The sequence below is a fragment of the Chamaea fasciata genome, unplaced genomic scaffold (assembly GCF_029207755.1).
Source record: "Chamaea fasciata isolate MVZ Bird 193981 ecotype frontalis unplaced genomic scaffold, bChaFas1.0.hap1 SCAF_3, whole genome shotgun sequence".
Classification (NCBI taxonomy): Eukaryota; Metazoa; Chordata; class Aves; order Passeriformes; family Sylviidae; genus Chamaea; species Chamaea fasciata.
The window spans coordinates 99,160,982-99,182,112 of record NW_027094088.1 but is presented as its reverse complement, the minus strand read 5'-3'; the positions used below and the strand labels follow the sequence as shown (position 1 = coordinate 99,182,112).

At 37.2% G+C, this 21,131-nt stretch overlaps 1 protein-coding gene across 2 annotated transcripts in view; it reads right to left on the bottom strand.

Annotated features, from left to right (window-relative positions):
* TAF1B (TATA-box binding protein associated factor, RNA polymerase I subunit B) overlaps window positions 1-21,131 on the bottom strand; it is a 46,669-nt gene that overhangs the window by 2,322 nt on the left and 23,216 nt on the right. Inside the window, exons 9-14 of one of the 2 annotated variants that reach the window (XM_066179909.1) lie at window positions 9,350-9,497; window positions 7,103-7,280; window positions 6,752-6,798; window positions 3,917-4,007; window positions 3,394-3,464; window positions 1,265-1,490 (exon numbers count right to left, since the gene is read on the bottom strand). In XM_066179909.1, the coding sequence (XP_066036006.1) occupies window positions 1,265-1,490; window positions 3,394-3,464; window positions 3,917-4,007; window positions 6,752-6,798; window positions 7,103-7,280; window positions 9,350-9,497 (761 nt within the window). The remainder of the gene's footprint in view (window positions 1-1,264; window positions 1,491-3,393; window positions 3,465-3,916; window positions 4,008-6,751; window positions 6,799-7,102; window positions 7,281-9,349; window positions 9,498-21,131) is intronic. The other variant, XM_066179911.1, reaches the window with a different exon arrangement.

The following is a 21,131-nucleotide window of genomic DNA, read 5'->3' as shown; positions in this document are numbered from 1 at the left end:
AGCTAAGTAAGTGTCAGATGTATGCTTAACTACTTGCATTGCAAATGATATAATGGGAAATTTAACCGGTAAGAATTTAAATTCAAATCTTGTTTCATGAAGGCTGTGACAGTTTGCCATTAACATTTTAATATATTACATATGAAAATGTAAGTTTAAAAACAGACTTTGCATGGAAGATTATTCACACAAACATACACCAAAATATCCACTCATTCAATGTGTGCATAAGATTACGCAAATCTGTGGTAAAAGAATTATTACCTCTACTCCCTTAAAAAAAAGATTCTTATTCATACAAAAGAATGAATCCATACAGCCAAACTTCTTGTAATGTAACACTCTGCTTACATTATTCCAACCCATTTCTGTCATGGTGGGTATGTGAAGAGTAAAGTGAAAAGGAAAATAAAGATAAGAAAATAAATCTACAGAAAGACAGAAAAGACTGCATACTTGTAAAACCCAGTCATTTTCAAGGGGAATTTAATGTTTTAAAAATCAGGACCATATCACTAAGACTGCATAGGGGCTATTGATCTCTGAATACCATTTCAAATTATTGTAAAGATTTCACATGTTATTCAATACACAAATAAAATCTCATTTCACATGAATGTAACCCAACCTCCTTTCCAAAAAAACCACTTTCGAATAGCATACATGAGAAATTAAGGAGAATCCAAGCCAGCTACAGAGCTGATCTTTTTCACTGATATTCATCAATACATTCCTCTTCTAGATTAGAGTTTCATAATACAACCAATGTCAGAACCAAAGTCTGGCATATGATCCAGAAGTCATTATGATTAAGGCCATCACAAAATCAGGATAGCAATTTAGAAATTTAATTTTCTGAACTTTTTTAGCAGACAGGGAGGAGAGGAATGGGACTGTTTTGCCATTCTCTGGAGAGTTGCTCCAGAGCAAAATGGAGGATTTACAAAAATACAAGTATTTTTATAAAACACTATGACGAATGAAGTGAGTATTTGCACCTAGCTGCTACTCTTGCCACGTGACTCTAGTTGTTGATTTTGTCTTCTCAAAAGCTCACTTTGATCACTCCTCATGTTACAGTTTGTCTACTCACAGTCCAAGACTATCCATTCCTCACACACCCCTTTCTAGAAATGATTGTAACTATATGTGAACACATAGCTGTGCACACAACCTGTATTTGTCATTTGCAAAAATGTATGTACAGGACTTTTCTTTCAGGAGAACTTTCCAAAATGTATTTAGCAAAAATGTGAATACTTACTTCTCATTACATAGTTTAACTGTACACAGCCAATAGTCAGGGTTCATGGCTGTCAGTAAACCACGTTTTTCTTGCAAAATTCCCTTCAGGCTATGCCCGTGAAAACAACTCCCATCTGTGTTTTCTTCAGACCAACTTAACTGAAAACTTGAAGGATTTGGCTTTTCAGCACGTTGCACTGAACCAGACAGCTTGCCAAACTGATTCTGTAAGTTCACAACCATTTCTGTGCAAAGAGAAATAAAAGAAACCAATGCAAAAGTATTAAGTACTGTTTAGAGGTGATTAACACAAGAAGAAAATGGGGTATTTGTGCTTTTTAATTTTCTTTTGTTTTCTTTTCTTTAAACCTCTGCATGAAAGACTGAGAAATCCTGCAAGTCTCCAGGTTCCCTCTGCCACCCTCTTTACAGGTTTTAGAGAAACATTCTGAAACGTAATTCAAAATGCCATGTCTTATACCTAATGGTATTACTAATGGGGCACTCTAAAATATTCCTGCAAGTAAAACCTGTAAAATCCATTTGATACTGCTGGAATATTTATGCTGATAGAAAGCACATCCATACAAACATGGATTCAAGGTGAAGCTTTTCATGGTCCGAATTTCAACTGGTAAAAAAACCCAACAACAAAAAAACCCCACTCCATGTCTGCCCCCTGCCAGTGAATGAATGACAAGCTTTCCTAAGTTACTGAGGCTGAGAAGGGGAAGAAGGTGTCATGATATATCAGCACACACTGTATGACTGCTTATGCCTTGTTTCTCTAGGCTAAAAAGCAGGTTAAAAAACATTGTTGGAGCTTTAACTTCTTTTTTATGAGCTGTATTTAAATAAATTCATTCATATTTGAAGAAAAAAAAAAACCACAGGAAAAAACCTCCTAAAATAATCCAAGGACTGGGACGTTTATCTTTCAAGATGACACTAAAATCTACGATCAAAGGTTTAGGAAGGTTTCTGAAAATCTGTACCTGGCACATCAGTGTTTTAGAGCACTGTTTGTCTCTATTATGGTATATCTGTTTTAAGACGAATCATGCCCAGTTACAATAATGTGATATTCCTGCTCACAACATTACGATAAAGCTCTGTAATCTAAGTGGTCCTCTTCTAGTTCCATGGGACTAGAAGAGCCAGAAGAGGAATCTCTTTTCCTAAAAATGCAGGAATTAAAGGGCATCTGAGTAAATAATCAGCTTAAAATAAATACATCTAAACATGGTTTTCCATGGAACATGACTTGACTGCAGGATAACCCAAACTGAATTTTGAAGAGTAAGTACTTAAAAAACCGCCACTGCATTCCTGAAGGAGAAATCCAACATGCATAATTCAAACCAAATAGGATTATACAAGTTATTTAGAAGTCCCTGAACCAGTCACTTCCAGAAACTGAAAGAGCATATAAGGGGAAAAATATCACTTGCCACACTTAGTATCTCTCTCCAAATACCTGCTGCTTTCTAGATAACGTGAAATGTAGAATGAAGAACTCCAGATCTAATTTGGCTGAATAAAATTCTGGTTTTCCTTATTTCTACAGACAACTGGTGTTTTGTTTCTTTGCTTTTATGTCAACACAAACCCCAGAAACTTCTCACAAGTACTTCCAGAGCTCCTAAAGTACAGTAGCTGTACCTGCATTCTGACCACATGCAGGTGGCTATGCAAGTAAAGCCTTCCTTGCTTTCTGTAGAAGGTTGCAAGAAGGAGTGGGAGAGAAGAGGGACATGTGAGATCTACCAAAGGACATACTGGGATATACATACCAAAGCATACAAGCAACTAAAAGAGAAAACAGACAGGAAAGCTATGGAAGACCAACAACTCACAAGGAACAGTGATGTAAAGGCAAACTAGAGAAGATAAGGACAACAGCACTCATTCTGAGACATGGTTCAGTAGGTTGTTAGAAAACTGGCAAAGGCAGTTTCAGTTGTGCATGTTTGACAAATTCCAGCCACGGGTTGTAAAACAGTACTACATTAATTGTACCCAGAGATGAAAGAGAGGAGACGAAATATTTTAAGATGTAAATGTTATCAGTCACGGCTGAAGATTTTCTATGATGGGAAAAGCTGGAGCAGATTTCTGTGTTGCTGGGAAGAAGCAAAGTTTACTCACGTCTTCTCTTTAGAACTTTAGATTTATTCTTGACTGAATAAAACAATGGCTTTTCGCATCTCCACAGATACCTACCAGTAAGAGACATAAGAATTGTTAAGAAAAAGAAAGCTGGACCAAATGAATAAAGGAATAATAACTTATTACAAATACTGCTACAGTTTTAAATTAAAATCAAAATAATCTAATGTTTAGTGCTATTAAAAGCCACTGCCCCTCCAATGTATAAAGGAAATCTTTTTCTGAGTAGGCAAACCAAGGCATGTTAGCCTAGATCTACTGTAATCAGTTAATTGTTCAGCTGTATAAGCTATTTTTCATAGTAAGTGAGCATTTAATTAATAAGCTAGATAAACATTATGAGTGTAAACAGAAAATTAAGATAGTGATTTAATCATTCTATCCACTCAAGCTAGGTGGACAGATATGTGGAGCAAATTTCTAACTTTTTTTATTTCTGAAGGGATCGGGAGTTCACAAAGAACTGTCTGCCTTAGAAAAGAAGCACCTAAAAACCTCATACTTGGCTCTTTCTTCATCCAATTTCTTTTGCTGCACATCCAAGGAATGTTTTACCACCTCATACCACTTTTTGAACTCAAAACACAGGCCACCTGAATAAAAAATATACACTTTAGTTTGGGAAGAAATGAAAGAAATGACAGAGAAGCTGGTCTCCAAGCAGTTCGACCCTGCATCTTGCACCTGTATACAAACTACCCTGAATGCTACACGCTTAAATAAAACACACTTGATCTAATAATTCTGTAAGAAAGAGAAATGCAGAAATGGAGTGAAAGAACAGCATGTCATAAGAAGTGCAAAGAAGCCCCATATCTTACATTTGATAGATTTATCACAAGCCAAACCTTTTCCCTCTTTTCTGGAAAGGTAAGCCTAGGAACTATCTCTCTACCAAATCAACTAGTTCTCCACTGTGTGGAGTGGTCTTCAACTGTTTCAAAGTTGAATTCAAGGGATTAATGAAACTATGCCTCAAGCTTAAGTTTAAACAAATAAAACCTAAAGAAGCTCAGATGCAAAATTTCACATAGTTTCATCAGCTCCCCACTGTCTACCCTACTGCCCACAAAATCCTACAGGGTTGGAAACAAAAACAAGACAATGGTGTTCACTTCGTATCAGCTTCTCATGGTTTGGAGCACAGGAACTTCATTTGTTGATACGTGAACAAGTATTTACCAGCACACGGAAAAACATGAAGACATAGGATATTTAGCAGCACTTTTGTCACTGATCCTCTAAAGAGGCACAAGACTGAAGCAGACCAACTGGATACAGTAAGGATAAGAATTCCAAACATAAATACAGTGTAGATTTATATATTTAAAAATAACCAACTCTCATTCCCCATAGGTGGAATATCTGCATTGTGAATTAACCAGACTTTGCATTTCCCCATCGCCCCAGCTGCGCTGCATGCGATGCTTGCGTCATGCTCAGCTTTGCCAGCCAGCTGTTTAAACTCTCCTGAAGGTGAATGTACTGTCCTTACAATCAAATCTATATACCTTTTGTATTGTTTCCATTTTGCATTCTGCTGTTTGCATTATCCTGCTTCAGATTGTCTAGATGCTGAAAACAGATGATCTCAAAAAGCAAGAGATACATGAAAGGAACAAAGACCCCTCAGTAGTCCTTGAAATTCAAAGGTCTGGATACCACTTATTTTATCAGCTCCTTAAACCATGAGGTTTAAGTAAATACTCCTAAACTGTTGGGAGAGCAGTATGGGAGGTGGTAGAAATTTGTGTTAAACTTCATATGAATTATTAAGCATCAGTCACACGTAAACCCACTGTCAGAGACACAATGCTACACTGTAATAACCCTTTACCTGGCCAGTACTGCTGCTCTGACAATCATATAGCTGAGCTGACTGGAAAATACACAGCTCTGATATACACATACATCTACACACATCTCAATCACGTTTTATTTGAACAAAACCCGTATTGTGGATGTGTGCAGTTCACAGAACACACAGTAGGTACCTACAGCTATTGTACTGCTTCCAGTGTGACTTGAAGAAATGTAGGAGCTGAAATACTATTTTTTACTTAAGAAACCAAAAAGGACTAGAGAATGGATAGTTAAGAATGGAGTCAACATAAATTGAATCTTTAAAACTCAGTATTAACCATTATTCATTTCAGCACTCTAACTTTGTGAAAATGCCAGAGGCAGTTTTGATCAGTCATCTAACAGAAATTCTCACATCAGCTCCTCTGTGCAGCTGCTCACCATCACCCCAACATTTTAAGCACAGGGACAACAAAACAGAGCATATGGATCATTTGCACCAGCAGATTTTAAAGTAAAAAAGTGGGCAAAGAATGAGCTGTTAATTCCCAAGGGTAATGAGACTTGTTAATAAGGGAGAAACCCCATTAAGACATTAATGGCTTTGAGCCTCAGCTTGTAAAGCATTGCCCAACTCCCCACTCCTATCACTATCATGTACTTTGAGTTTTCACAGGAAGTAAAAAGGAAAAGAAAAAATCCACCATAAGTTTGTGTATTCACCTGAATGTGAAAATTACCAGTTTTAGTTAACAGTGATGACTGTCTCTAGTTACAGCAGTAATTGAGCTCACACACAACTGACACCGTAATTTTATCATGGACCTAAATTTTAAAGAAACCAACAGAAGGGTCAAAATGACCCTGAACTGGATAAAAGGCCTAACAGATAAACCACTGTAACACACCTTAGATCTTATCTTCAACTGTGATTTGGATCGGGCCATGGAACATCTTCCTGAAGATTTCTAATCTTTGATTTGGTCTTTCTGCCCTCAAAGAACCATGTTCACACCATTATCTTCTCTATCTTAATTGCTGCTAGCTTTTCCACACTCTCTCAGGATTATTTGGACTAAGAAACTAAGATTATATCTGAAATATGTTACACACTAAGACATTTTATTTAACAAGACTAAACAAGTTTGGATTTTATCATAAATGTGGTTTGATGCCCCTAGTAAGTATCTGCTATTTATGATCAAAGTATGTTCCCGTTTCACGGCATATCCATTCATCTCCACCTACCATGCATAAAACTCTAAACCAAGAGGCAAACATGCACAAGCAGAAGCAGAGAGGCATCCAGCAAAATGTGTACCAAACTCCCCTATTCTGAACAGTAAGAACTGTGCAGGTACACTGAGGCCATTTAACATGAACAGGATCTATTCTTTTCTCTGAATAAAATTTGCTCTTAATGAATGACAAAAACACATTTTCATGATCAATAAGAAAAGTCTTTCTACCCCTGATTGCAAAACTGTTCTAATTACAAAATCATAACACTGCTTCTACTAGAATATTTATGTACCTTCTGTGTTATTTTTATTTCTTTCTTCAGCAAGCTCTGAAAGCAACCTGTAAAAAAATTTTAAACATCAGGCAGTTTTGTAGATCCAAATACTGCACTTTTCACATGAAGTTCAAATACAATGCACAAAAATGATATCCTAATTTTATTCCAAGTATCAGATAAAACCCAACGAATTTTACAAGTAACTAATATTTCATGTCTAAAATGCCTTCAAGCGTATGGTTTAAGCTACTGAACGTTACTGAAATTCCAACAGTATAAATTTAACTCTAAAGAAAGAACGATCTGAGACAAGCATCTGCACGATTTTAAATTTGGGGGTTGCTACAGATTTGTCTGTACACTTACCATTCATAGTGATCATCTAATAAAAACAACAATTTGAGCACAACTACAATAACTGCTGCAGCAAGAACATCATATTTCACTTTTCGTGTTGACTTATTTCCAGGCACAAGAGTCAGGAAATCCACTTCTCCAATACCAATCTTTTTCACCACTCGACAAGTCCAATTATGCAATTCATCTGATTAATATAAATAAAAATATAAAATGTTAAGACAAGCTAGAAATACTTTTACAGTGCAAATATGTTGGCCATTTGAGAAAAACACTGCTTAAGTCTTTTAGGACCATTTGACAGCCATATTTTTCAGGCTGAGGAGAATTTTTGGATACTTTTAACAATACTAGGCAACCTTCACTGTGCTTACTTGGAAAATACTTGTGATTTATTATATATTCATATGGAGAATAAAAAAAATCACATATTTAATAGTGCTCTGATGTTACTTGACTAACGAAGTGAGATCATCCTGAACATTCTTGTGGGAAAGACTATTGCAAATCCACATAAATATATTTTTCCAAAAAATCCCCAAAAGCAAAAAACTTGTCACAACCTTTTTTCCTGCACATTGACTAAACTCCCATGGCAGGAATCAGCAGGGCTGGTTGTAAAGAAGCTGGTTGGCGGTGGCAGGGCAGCACTGGCTGTTTCCCTGGCAGAAGCTGCTCAGGTCACACCTGGCTCTGCCATGGCACGCGCAGGCTCTGCTCTGGAGATCCAGCTGCAGCTCCACAGGATACACAGCAGCCTATCTATACAGCCTCTTATTACTCTGCTTATTTTTCACAGATACAAATCCCCCAAATTTCTCACCTTTCCTGTTCAGCAAGAAATACAGGAGTTGATTACATCACCATCAGATTCCACAAAGGTTAGCAATGTATGACTAAGTACAACCTTAATCCAGCTGTATTTATGCTCTCTTGCTGCTTACAAAGAGCTCAGTAGGAACTCGTTTTTAATCCTCTCGCACATAACAGTAAAAGTTAAAAACAATGTGGAAACTAAACTTTCTTATAAAGACTAGAAGCATATTAAGTTTTATTTCAGATACATAAAACAGTCTCTTCGTTGGTATTTAATGTTAACACTCCCAATTCATCGCTTTTTTTTTTTAGGAGTTGCTAGAAAACAGCAGCAGCCCTTTTTCAATTTTTAATTTTTAAAAAATGCTTATATATGATAAAAATCTTAGTTGCAGGGTAAAGGACAATACATTCCTCTTCAGCAGTAATTTTCAAAGAGTACTTAGCTTTGTATTTCTCTGTAAAAGATCTGAAAATGACTAATTTCTAGCCTTTTTTTAATTCAATGGATACTTCATGGTATGTAAAATAATGTAACTCTCTATGGGATCACAACACTGGCGTGAAACAACAAAGTCAGAATTACTACACCAGAATTTTAGCCCTAAACCTGGTTATGTTCTCTTCATTCAACTGTGAATAAACAGAAAAACCAAATACTTTTATTCATTGTAACGAATTGCAAAATAAGACAGTAACTCCCTCCCCTACTATGAATTGTTGGAATGTTTTGAGAAAAAAAAATTTACAGGCCATTTGTCTGTGTAACTCATCTTCAGTCACAGTGGTATTTGACAGAAAGTATGGTAACCCAACAGAGAGTTCACATACTAGGACATACTAGTCTTTCTTTGATAAGTTAATATTCAAGACTTAATTTTAAGATAGACAAAAAGAGTCAATACTTATGCTATATATGATTTCAGAACTAAATTATAAATCGAGTGAGAGAGCAGCTGATCTATCAGACACCATTAATTAATATTAAAATAAGTGTTAATATACAATATTATATAATACACAAAATGTATTTTTTGTTAAAGAATATACAGTCATTATTACATATGAGAATTCCAGAGCTAAGCAATTGGGTCCCAACTTCATGAATCATTTAGCAAAAGTTAAAGTTAATATATCACAAGAATTCAACAGGTGCCTCTTAGTTCACATGGATACTGAAAGATTTAAAATGAAGTATCCACTCCACAGCCTTACAGAGCCAACACCAGAGTGCCCCTGCATATCTGGGCCTATAACGCATACTCTAAATGTTTGATGAAGGTGCTTTCTATAGAAAGAATATCTTTCAGTTCAAGCTGAAATGGGAATAAATTAAAAGGAAAAGAGCAGGCACTTCTGAAGTAGTAATTTAAACCTTTTTGTTGGAGTTTAATAAACCACAGAAAAATTTTATCAGTTCAGGCTAGGGAAAATATTTACCAGGTAAATTAGCTTCCATCAAGTACTTCATGCACAGCATGTCTGGATGAAGAAAGCAGCTTTCTGTTATATCTGGAAAACGAGGCAGGTCTAAATATGCTGCAAGCTCATGCATTTTGTTGAATACTTCTTCATATACAGGCCACGACTGAAAGACAGGGTTAGAGAGGTTATACATTTGCTCTATTACCACATTTGTTAATTATTTAAAATTAGTTATTGATGTTAAATTCTGAATTGTTTAATACAGGATTGTTTATACAGATTCCTCTAGCACTCTGTGATTAAACACATGTGCAAGAATGGAGCCAGACTGCAGTACTGCAAAGAGAAACGTGTGCTAGTTTTAAATTCCATGAAACACGTAAGGAACAAACAGAAAGTTGCTTCAGGTCTCCCACCACCCCACCACCTTTCTTGTGAAATGCTCACTATGTGTCCAGATGCTCCAAAACTGAGAGTTTTGGGAAAAAAAAAATTGAGATGCAATTGAGAGTGAACTGTCTAAAGAGCTAAGAGGTCAGAGAACCACAGCAGGCAGAGGCTGGCAGGGACTGCTTGAGACCACTGGGTCCAAGCCCCTGCTTGGGTCAGCTTGAGCAGGCTGCCCAGGACCACATCCAGTCAGATAATGAACATCTCCATAGATGGCAGCTTCCAAGGGTTGTGGGAAATCTGCTCCAGTGTTTCATCAACCCCACTGTACAAAGGAAAAGATTTTGTTTTCCCTTACACTTAAATGGAATTTCTCATATTTCAATTTGTGCCCATTTCTTCTCAACGAGTCACTGGACACCACTAAGGAGGATCTTGTCCTCCTTTGCACACTCCTGCAGGTACCACATCATACCTGCCCTGAATATCCTCCAGCTCCAGGATGAACACTCACAGCTCTCTCAGCCTCCCCTCATTTGTCAGGCTCCACTCCACCATCTCGACAGCCCTTTACTGGACTCACTCCACTGCATCCATGTCTCCCTTGAACTGGGTAGCCCAGAACAGCACCCAGCACTCCTGATGGTTCTCACCAGTGCCAAGTAAAGAGGAAGGATAGCCTGCCTCCCTTGAAGACTTGTGCAGTCACCAAAACTGCTCAAAACTTACTGACAGCAACCTTGCAGTGACACAACCAGCTGCCTCAACACTTGTGCAGCACCTCATCACAGCCCATGAACCTTCATACGTCCACTTTATTCATATATTCCCTAAGTTGCTTGTTAAAAACTGAGGCAAAAAACCCAATCATCGCTTTAGCCTTTTCCTTGGTCTTTGTGACCATATTTCCACTCAGCACCAGGCCCACATTCTCTAGAACCCTTCCACAGAATCTTTCATGTCATTTAGGTAAAAAAAAACCCGCAAATAAATCCATATTTACATATATATTAGTGACTATAAATCTGAATTTCTCTTTTTGAAACCATTAGCTGCATGAAGAAAGTTCTCTCAATTTGTACTGAGGTTTGTTGCTATAGGAGAACATAATTTACAGAAAGATTTTGACGTGTTTATTCATAAGGAACTCAGCAGTACCTGAAGTTTGCGTAAGTATGGATGTAAGGTGTGACCCTCATTTCACAATACCTGAACTGTTTCATTAAACATTCTTAATTTTCTGCAATTTAAAGGATTACTTGAATTTACCTCTAAAAGCAACAGTTTCAGTTGTCCAGGCTACTTTATCATTTTAAATGTATAAAAAGCAATGATTTTTCTGCTTTAGCCAGTGGTTCTAATTCAGCAGAGCACTTTATCATGTATTCATATTTTATAAAGTCAATTTCCACATATGGAACCTTCCCTTAAAAGAAACTTAGCAAGGCTTTACAGTTTGTGCACAGCTTCAAGACTCCTGAACAAGAGTGAATTCAGTCTTCTGCTCTTTTTTTGGTTCAGATTACAAACACAGTAACCATGTTTACAACACGACATGATGTGACCTAATGTGGTTTTACTCAATAGTTTGCTTTCATCTATTTTAATATAAGCTCTGTAGTCAATGTTCAAATTTTGTTTTGAACGATTACCAACATTACACTGTCTTTTTTTCATATGATCTCCCCTCAGACCGCAGTTCAGACTTGCATGAACACATGCTTAGGCAAATGAATAACTCTGCTGTCACCTACTATTACACATGTAACTTTTTGTAACAGTTAGGAAGTTGTATCATATTCATTATAGTTTCTAAATAGTGTTAAAATTGGCTTAGACTGCTCCAGGACTATCTTGAGAAACAAGAAAAACTTGCATTACTAGAGTTCTGCAGAAGACCAGGCTCACAGTACTTTCCATTCCTTCTAAAAAAGCAGTGCTAAATTGAATACCAAACCAATCTTGGAAAAAACCCTGAATCATATGTAACTTCTCTTGAGTGTACTGGGAGAAAAATTAAAGTCCCACATAATTCAAATAAGAACATTACATGAATACTATTCATAATTAGATAGCAAGGAAATACGCTTTCCCCTAATGAAAAGCATTTGAATTAGTAGCTTTATAATATATCACGTATGAAAATAAATTAAGACACTGGGAATTTAGTCATTTGAAGCATTCTCGTTCTCAAACATTAAACTATCACCTTGGAGCTATCCAAAGTCTAATCTGACACCGAGCTACTTTAAGGAATATAGATTTAATTGGAGGACTCCAATAGACACCTTCCTTTATCACCTTTTACCTGAGCTTCTCTCCCTGTACCAGGGCAAGGAGACAGTTTTCCTATCCTAGGTATTAGTGAATCAAACCTTCTTCCCTCTGCCCAGCACCTACTTTGGTTCAAAGTTTTTGTTTGCGATTTACAGAAGGCAAATTTGGTTCTTTTTCAAAATGGCTAGAGAATGCTCTGCTTTGCAATGACAACCTATCCCTTCCTTTTTCTGAAGACAAACAAGTGGTATAAAAACCACAAAGAAAAATTATGACTGAGAGCTACCACTTGGCTTATTTTAAAAACAGTGTTAACAGAAAAAAACTGTTCTGTGTTGATGTGTGTTCATAAGGGATCTGAACACACTTGGAACGTGCATCCTAACAGAAGATAAAGATCAACCAAATCAACTGCTGCTTCCCAGGGTTTAAACCCTAAGCTCAAAAACATTTCCTGTAGTAGTTCCATTGCTACAATGCAGTGCTGTGCAATGATGGTGAGGCTGACCTGAACCCCTGCTTCTAGCAGCACAGTCACCTCTGGAACTGCAAGGTGCAGGCACAGCTGCATCCAGCACAAGGTCACACCTGCCTGGGACACAGCACAGGGCTGAAGGCTGAAAGGTCAGGGCTAAGGACACTGAAGGGTTTCTGCAGTAACGAAGCACTGGCTGTTTTCACCTGTCACTGTATGCCCTGTTCACACTCTGTTTAACTCTGAAAGAGCTGTGAGTTCACACAGAAAAGCTTTTATTCTGCAAAATTTCAAACACACTGGGAGGGTTAAAAGAGAAGAACTCCCAAGTTCCACACAACCAACATAGCAAACGTTGAGAAAACATGTAAGAAAAAGACGCAGCAAACAAGCAGCCTCAAAATTAATAAAATAGAAGTTACCACCTTTTACCTAGCAATATATCTCTGCCAAAAAAAAAAAAAAAAAAAAAAAAAAAAAAAAAAAAAAAAAAAGAACCTGATAAAACAAGTTGCACTGGAAGTCAACCAGCAAATCCACTAGGAAAGCAAGACCCAGAGTCAGGGCCTCCCTCCTTCAGTTAAAAAAACTCTGCCTCCAGCAACCCATGATTAAAACCCAAGGGAGGAGTACTTGGACAATATAGGACAGTGTTAGATCATATGCCACACAATCTCCAAGTATAACTTTCACTTATCCGATCATAAATTAAAAAATTCAATTTCTGCGCTATATATTAGGACAACTCCCCTGTCCATCACCACGTGAAGTTACTGAGCTCTCACCTTGTTTTGGGAACCTGGGAAACACAACAAAAACCACATATAAAACTCAAGTTACAAACCCTTAAGGGCACCTAATAATTCCAGGAAGACTGACAGAAAACCCTTTCAAAGCTATGCCACCTGCTATCCTTTTCAGGTGTTTCGCAAGCTGGGATTCCTTCAAGACTGATCAACAATGCTGACAGAGTCTGTAACTTGTCCAGATGGGGCACAGAGGTTGCCAAGACCTTTTCTTAAGCTTTGTTTTTAAAATCTTTGTATCTTATTCCCACATGTGACAAATAAGGTCACTACAGGTCTTCTCCAGAAAGTAGTGTAGAAGATTAGTACTACTTGAGAGTACTTTCCCCTGCTCCCTGAGCACAGGAGAACAAAATACACATTGTTGAGTCAGTGAAAGTGTCTATAACAAGATTTTCCTAATGATAAATAATCATTAAACTATTTAAATAAGTTGTCTTTACCTTTCAAAGTTACATGGCATTTTTCACCTGTATTAGAAAACTACAAACTGGTTTTCAGGAGCAGAGGAGCCAAATTATTAGCATGATAATCAGATCACAGTAACAGGTAATTGTTTTGAGTAAGCCAAGATTGCAGCCTCTCCTACTTGTTTGGACAATATCAGAATGTTGCTGATCAACAAGTAGAAAACAGTATGCACTGGCTGGCTTTCTAGAACAATTTGCGGGCTCCATAGTTTCTTGTTTTAAATATGGTCTGACTGACTCTTCTTGGAAACTGTATAAGCCATTTCCTTCTCCCGTTTCAGGACAATATCCCATTAGTTACATATTCACAATATTCACTATTCAGCTTATGTTATAATGACAATGTTCTATTATTTCTGAAAATAAGTAATTATACACTTATTCTAAATTCTTCATTTTGTATTTTTCCCTTCCATCCTTCTTTCCTGTTTTTTTTTTGCAGCACAATTCCCTTCTTCATCATCCTTCTACCTGTACCTTTCCATTCTGGGACTGCTCTTTCCCCCACGCTTGCACATTCTCTGAAGTTCTACCTACTCTGTGCTGCTTATATTCCACAATGGCCATTTTTCCCAAGGGATCTGTTAAATGACCATTTAATACTGGAACCTAATAAGGTCTGACTCATTTTTTCATTATCAGCTTCTTGTAAATTTCAGGGAATCTTCTAATGTTTAGAGTTGGATATGCTGGCAATAATCCAAAACTCAGCAAGGCTTCATCATTTTTAAGATGACAAATTCAACTTAGACTGAGTTTGAAAAAGAGTGTACTAAACTTATCAGGAAATGGATTAAGAAAGCCATTTAACTTGTAGGTTTAAAAAACAGCAAGTTATGAGGGTTGAAGAAGGGGGTTTTGCAACACAATCCAGGATTTTGGTTCAAACCTTGTATAAAGCAGGGCATGCCCATAAAATAAGCACTATTTATTATAAAAATAATAAACCAAATGGCTGCCCTAGTGTGTGTAAAGATCTTTGAATGCTATCTGGATTGAAACACACATTCCCAGGAACCTAAGCTGGCCTTACATTTACATAAGGTAAAATTAGTTACCAACAACCAGCAGAGCAGTCAAGTTCTCCATGGCACCTGGCTCACCTTACTTTGCTTCTGCTGCTCAACTGGTTCAGATATATCTGGTCATCTGCAGCATGAGCCTGATGTGGGATGACACCAGCCACACTGCATGCAGATTGCACAAAAGAATTGACAGTAGACACAATAACTGTATTAACTGTGAAATTTACACCCAAATTAGTATTTAAAACTGAATGAAACAACCTTGTGGACCAATCACTACATACTAGATCATTAATATGGTCAACTAATGATTTTTTTCATGGTTTTTGTGTATTCTTACAGTACTACTAATCTGTCTACCTCCCATATAAACCTACATGTACAAATACTGCCAATTGATTTTTAAACAACATTGGTTTTCCCCCTTGCCTGACCTCTACCTACCTGTCAGGCACAACCATCATCATGCCCCACCTCTATCAACCTCTCAGGAACAGCCACAAACAAATGTAATAGCCATCAAACACAAATTAAAGGCACTCCAACGCTGTGTATTATGATGAATACAAACTTTCACAAAATAGGAAATACTGACACTTCGCCATTTAACCTAGCTGGAAAAAAAACTAAAAAAATAAGGCAGTCAACTTTGTTACATGGTTAGATTCTGTGTAGTCTTTTCAGGAAAGCCTTCTTTGCCAGAGCAAAAGGTATACAGAAAAGCCTCCTTAAAGGTCCCTTCCAACCCAAAGCATCTTGAGATTCCATGGCATTGTCTGCATTGTCACCACTGCTGTACAGAAACACCCCAGGCTTGTGATTTGCCGATGAGTGTGAAAGAGTATGGGTGAGAAGCCCTGTACCCTGCTCCTGCCTCCTTTCCCTGGTCACATCCAAAACAGGAGAACTGACTCCATGAGCCCCGCGTCTGACTCAGTGCACTCATTTTTACATGGACTGAGTGGATAGATTTCTCCAAACCCCGATATCCATGAATCACATACAGATGCTGATGTAACAGTGAGAGGGTGTGCCTGGAATTATTAAAAGGGAACCAAATGACAAGAAGAAGACAGGTGAAACTGCTATAACTCCATTTAGATAACTGCAAAGAAATACGAATCTTGTGAAACTTCTTCCATGAGAAAAGACAAAGAGACCAAGCACACAAGTAAAGCTGCTCCTTTACAAGCCTACCATCAAGCAGAAGGAATAAAAGGAAATCAATTTTTCCACCTGAAAGACAGGCAGACAAGTTGCCCAAGTTACCTGTCTGGTAACAAATAGGCAGAAGGGAAGAAAAAAGAAGTCAGCATACCATTTGAAAATCACACTGGCAGGCTCCCATTTCCTCTCTCCTTTTAATAACTACTTCAGCTGCAACAACTACTACATCCTAAAATCCCAAATTACTCCTGATCATTGCTGTAGAGCAAGTGAAAAGGGTCTTTATACAGCAAAAAGATTAATTTTAGAAAATGACTAAATAAACAAAGCTTATGCCTTTTTGAGAGAAAAAAATTAGGTGCTAGGGTATTAGACTAAACCGATACAGGCAGCCTTTATTGAAGAATTCAAGATGGCAAGCAACCTACACACAAAGACAAAAAAGGCAACTGAATGTCCAATGCAGATGTATGCCTTTACTAGGAAAAAAAAATTTTGGCTGCCTAACAGACTTTTTAATGGGCTACTTTCAGAGGAAGACATATTTTTCATTACATGATTCCCGGTTAAAGTGGTTTTTGAATAAATGAGTTTCAATATTATTAAACCACGAGAGACACGTGCTTGAGCATTAGCTTGTTCATGCTCACAAGCAAACTCTGCCAAGTATCACTTTTCTAAAACAATGCAGTCTTTCTCAAAATACATAGAGGATTCCAATAAGGAGCTGAACTGCCATAATGTATTGAAATTTAAGAGTTTGGGAACAAATTTTATTGAATTTCATAAATACTTTGGTAGGTTTGTTTTCTTTCTTCGTTAAGTAACGCTTAAAGACAGGTATGGACAAGCTAGAGTTTCTGTTACACAACGGCAAGCTCTCATGATAAACTTGATTACAATAACCCTTTCAGCAGTGAACTTCCTCCTCAGCTTCTTTTCTTCCAAATAAAAGCCTCACCCTTGCTTCTTTTCATTCTGCACTACTTTCTATCCTGAACAAGTACTGCATGCACCTGCTAAACTGCACAAAAAATACAGTTAGGCAGGGAAAAAAAGCCTCACTGATAGATACACACCCACCCCTAAAAAACTTAAGATTATAAGGTATCCTCACCCACCACTAAAAAACTTAAGATTACAAGGTATCTCAGAACACCAGCAGACCAAAGCAGGAATCTGTTTGTTTGGGAAAGTAAGTGCAGCATAGCTGATTAGCAGAATTTGTATAGATAGAATTTTATCCCTCTTAAAAGTTTGTTTTTTTTTTTTTTAATAAACAAGAATGACCAACTTCTGTCTTAATTTGAATTTTTTAAACAGTTACTACTGAAAAAAAGAAATTTAAAAAATCATATGGCAATTAAGGTCATTCAAATTTTAGTCAGGAAAAGAGACTCTTACAAATAAGACCCTGCATATTTTGAGAGGAAGACTTCAGCAAACAGAGGAACATGTCTAAAAGCCAGTCTGATGGGTACACTTTCCAGGGAAGCAGAAAACTGTTGTCATTCCTGTCCAAACTCTCCAGGAGAAAACAGCAAATACTTTGACCTGCATTTATGAGTTCACTAACAGACTCAGTCAGAAATGACTCTGTTTGAATCAGACCCAAAATAAAATATACACGTGCAATCCACCAAAACCTAGAGTGTTAGACAATCCATATGTCAGCAGTTTCCTAAGAGCTGTGGGATGACTTGAAGACATGTGCTTTAGCCAGTAGCAGATTATTAAGGGATACAGAATCCTTTCAAAAAGCCAATGTGAAAAAAAAAAATAAATACAGGCACCATTTTACAGCATTTAGAAAATCTCCAGGTTTCTTCATGACTGTGGCACAAACCCACCCCAATCCCTCAGGCAGGTGTCTTTGTCCCCATTTTCCACCTTGGGACAGAACAGCACAACACCAGCCCTGAGAGCCCAACCCAGCAGGAGCAGTCATTGTGTCACCAGAGGGAATGACCAGCATCAGAGCAGGAGAAAGAACCAAATATTTTGCAACTGAGCTGGTTTCACATGGCTTGTACTAATGCAGGCTTGAACTCCACATTAAATGAGGAAAAGGAAAAGATTCAGAGCAGCTCACTACTTCCTGCATGCTGAACTAAGACGCTATCTTGGTTTAGAAACAATATGAGATGCAATTGTAATGACTACACCCTAGTGCACTTACAGAGTCTCAGCTAAAGGCATGTTCTCTTCAGTAATTCCTAAATTTCATATGCTCAATTGTAAAACTTTAATAGCTATTCAAGGAAATGAAAAGAAGATAGAGTATTAACTTAATCAGCTCACAAATCAAGACCAGTACCTGCTTTTAGGGCCAAAAGAAGACTGCACAGAACTAAACACTGTTTAGAAATATTAAGGGTAAAGTACAAAACTCCTTAAGCTGCAGTCCCTTTCAGCCCAGGATGGCTCCCCCATGACCTAGAATTTATTTATTCTTACATGGCTTTTCATGTTTCTCTTGCCACATTTCTAGGCTAGGCTTCTTGCAAGTGTTCCTACTTCCTTCTGGCATTGGGATCATCACTACTACTCAACAGTAAGGAATTTTACACTGTGAGGAGTTATTAAACAAGCAATTCCTTTATAGTTCCTCCATCAAAACAAACCAAAAGGTCACTTAAAAAATACAAGCATGAAAAATCTTTTTTCAAATAGCAAAGTTTTGCTTAAGAGAAATGTGCAGTATTTATTGCCTAGAATTCTTTGGTGTAGGCTAGACATACCCCTTTTATGCAATGATTTTGTATACTTTCACCATTTATTCATTCCTCAACATTTTTCAAGCTGAACAAGAAACATCCTGAGATCTCCAAATGTGAAACTTTATCAGACCATATTTAGTTCGCCTGACCTAAAGGCTTGAACATCGACTTTAGGAGTTTTTCTAAGATAACTAGTTAATGAAAAATGAGTTTTACAATCTTGAAAAAAGTATCCTCAGAACACAAAACCCACAAACTGAAAGCCTGACTGAAACCCCAGAACAAAAAAAAAAAGTGACTGTACCACATCAATCAAAATAATATATTTAGCCTTGCACCCAGAAGCGAGCAAGCAAAATGCACAGGGAGGAATTTATGAACCAAGCAAGCCACAACACTACCAAACATCTGTCCAGATTCACACCATTTGTGGCTGACTCAGCAGTTAGATCTCTCTATTCTTTTGTTCCAAATCTCTATTCCTCCACGGCATTTAAACAGTCAGCATCTGGCCCTTTTAACATCTAGAGCATCCTTTAAGGCAAGAAGTTTCACCAGTTACCCACAAAACGTACAAAGCCACATCTCCTGCTGTTTGATTCTGAACCTGCAAACGAGCAACCTCTGCTGACACCTCCCAGGCCCTTGAATTGGAAGAGACACTGAACAATTGCCTCCTGAACATGTTCTACAAACTATCACATCTTCCTCTTAGTCATCTCTTTTTTAGGATGAAAGATAAGTAGATAATACTGTTTCTTGCAGGAAAAGTGTCCCTACATTTGACAATCCTTGCTGTGACTCTTTGTACCTCTCAGTTCTTCTGCAACAAAAGGAAGAAAAACAAAACACCCAATCAAAACTCCATATAGTATTTAAGATACAGTACATTATAGATTTATAAATTAACTTTTTTTTAATCTCCATTCTTTGTTAGATGTCAGGAGTTATTAGAAAGTAACTCTAATGGAGCTGGGCTAAAACAACTGCATGTTTGAAAACTGCATCATAAAGGGATTACAGAAACCTTTATAATTAAGATCACACAGGTATTTAAACTAAGGCTGGTACATGAACATAGGAGCATTGGTAAGACCAGCTTTCAGAGAACACTACAAATCAATTTTTCTTTACTTAATTCTATTTTTTTCCACTTAGAATAAAGATATTCATGTCAGCTGTTGACCAAGAAGGAAGTTTGAGAAATTTCAAGCCGTATTTCTCCATCTGCATTCTCGTAACTGTGAAGCTCCAAGATTATATATCTCAGTAGATGCAAAAAGGGGAACGTTAGACTTATTCCAAACTGCTCACATAGGATTCAGAATTTTATTAAGGAGAAAATTAAGAGGAAAAGTGAAAAAAACAAAGACTGAATAGAATGATGAAAACTAAGGAACTTGCAAGTACACTTCTGTTCACACTGGAATTTTTTTTCCAAATTATCATTCTTCTTTAAAAATTCTTTCTGCAAGTGTAAGTAATCTTTGCATGTATCAGTGATAACCATTTTACGTTTTCCTACATGGTTTATTCATCAACAAAGGTCAGCAGACCATTTTATTGAAAATCCACCTTCAGACTAGAAAATTATTTAATGTTATTAGCATAGCATTGTTGTCATCTACCAAATTAGCAACACTAGAAGAGTCACCAAACAGCATAAATCATTTCCACAATAACAATTTCAGCACAATGACCTCACGCAATATTCACAATACAAAAGTATACCGAGAATTTCACTCCTCCTTAGACAGTGGGACAAGAAACATAAAGCTTGGAACAGTGATTCACTTCACCTGTCCCTCCTAGAAGAGTACTATAATTAGGAGACTAAATCCACACCCACAACTAAAGAAACACCAGCACTTAAGAAATACTGTCAAGTTTATAAACTTCTACTCACATACTAAAACTCTGTAATGAGACAAATTCTAATCCTTCTGCTTTTAAGTTGATGAAATTACAGTACTATAAATAGCATCTTTGATAAAAAACATTCACAAAGAATGAAATATCATTTGCTGTATGAAAGCACTCAGCCACATTGCATCCAATTTAGGATACAAATCAAGGAATTACACCAGAAAACCCAAGGGAGACATTGGCCTGAAGAGCAAGACAAGTACCACTATCTTTAGCAATGCTAAAAACAGTCATGATGAGATTTACAAGGATCTTCAGTGGTCACTATTACAGTTCCATATGAATTTATGCCATGAGCTATGAGCAGAACACTCCCTGACATTTTTAACTAAGACCACTCCCACAGACACTCTACTTTTCCCTGAGCTCTTCATGGTCCAAGGACAGAACTTGTTCTTCCCTGTGGTGCAATGAGAATCTCCAGTGATCTTTTATTATGTGAGGAGATATTAACTCTTTCAGTATTGAAAAGAATGATTAAAAAGTCCTTAGGCTTTGTTTTAAGTGTAAGGTGGGAAGAATTACCAGCATGAGTGAAAAC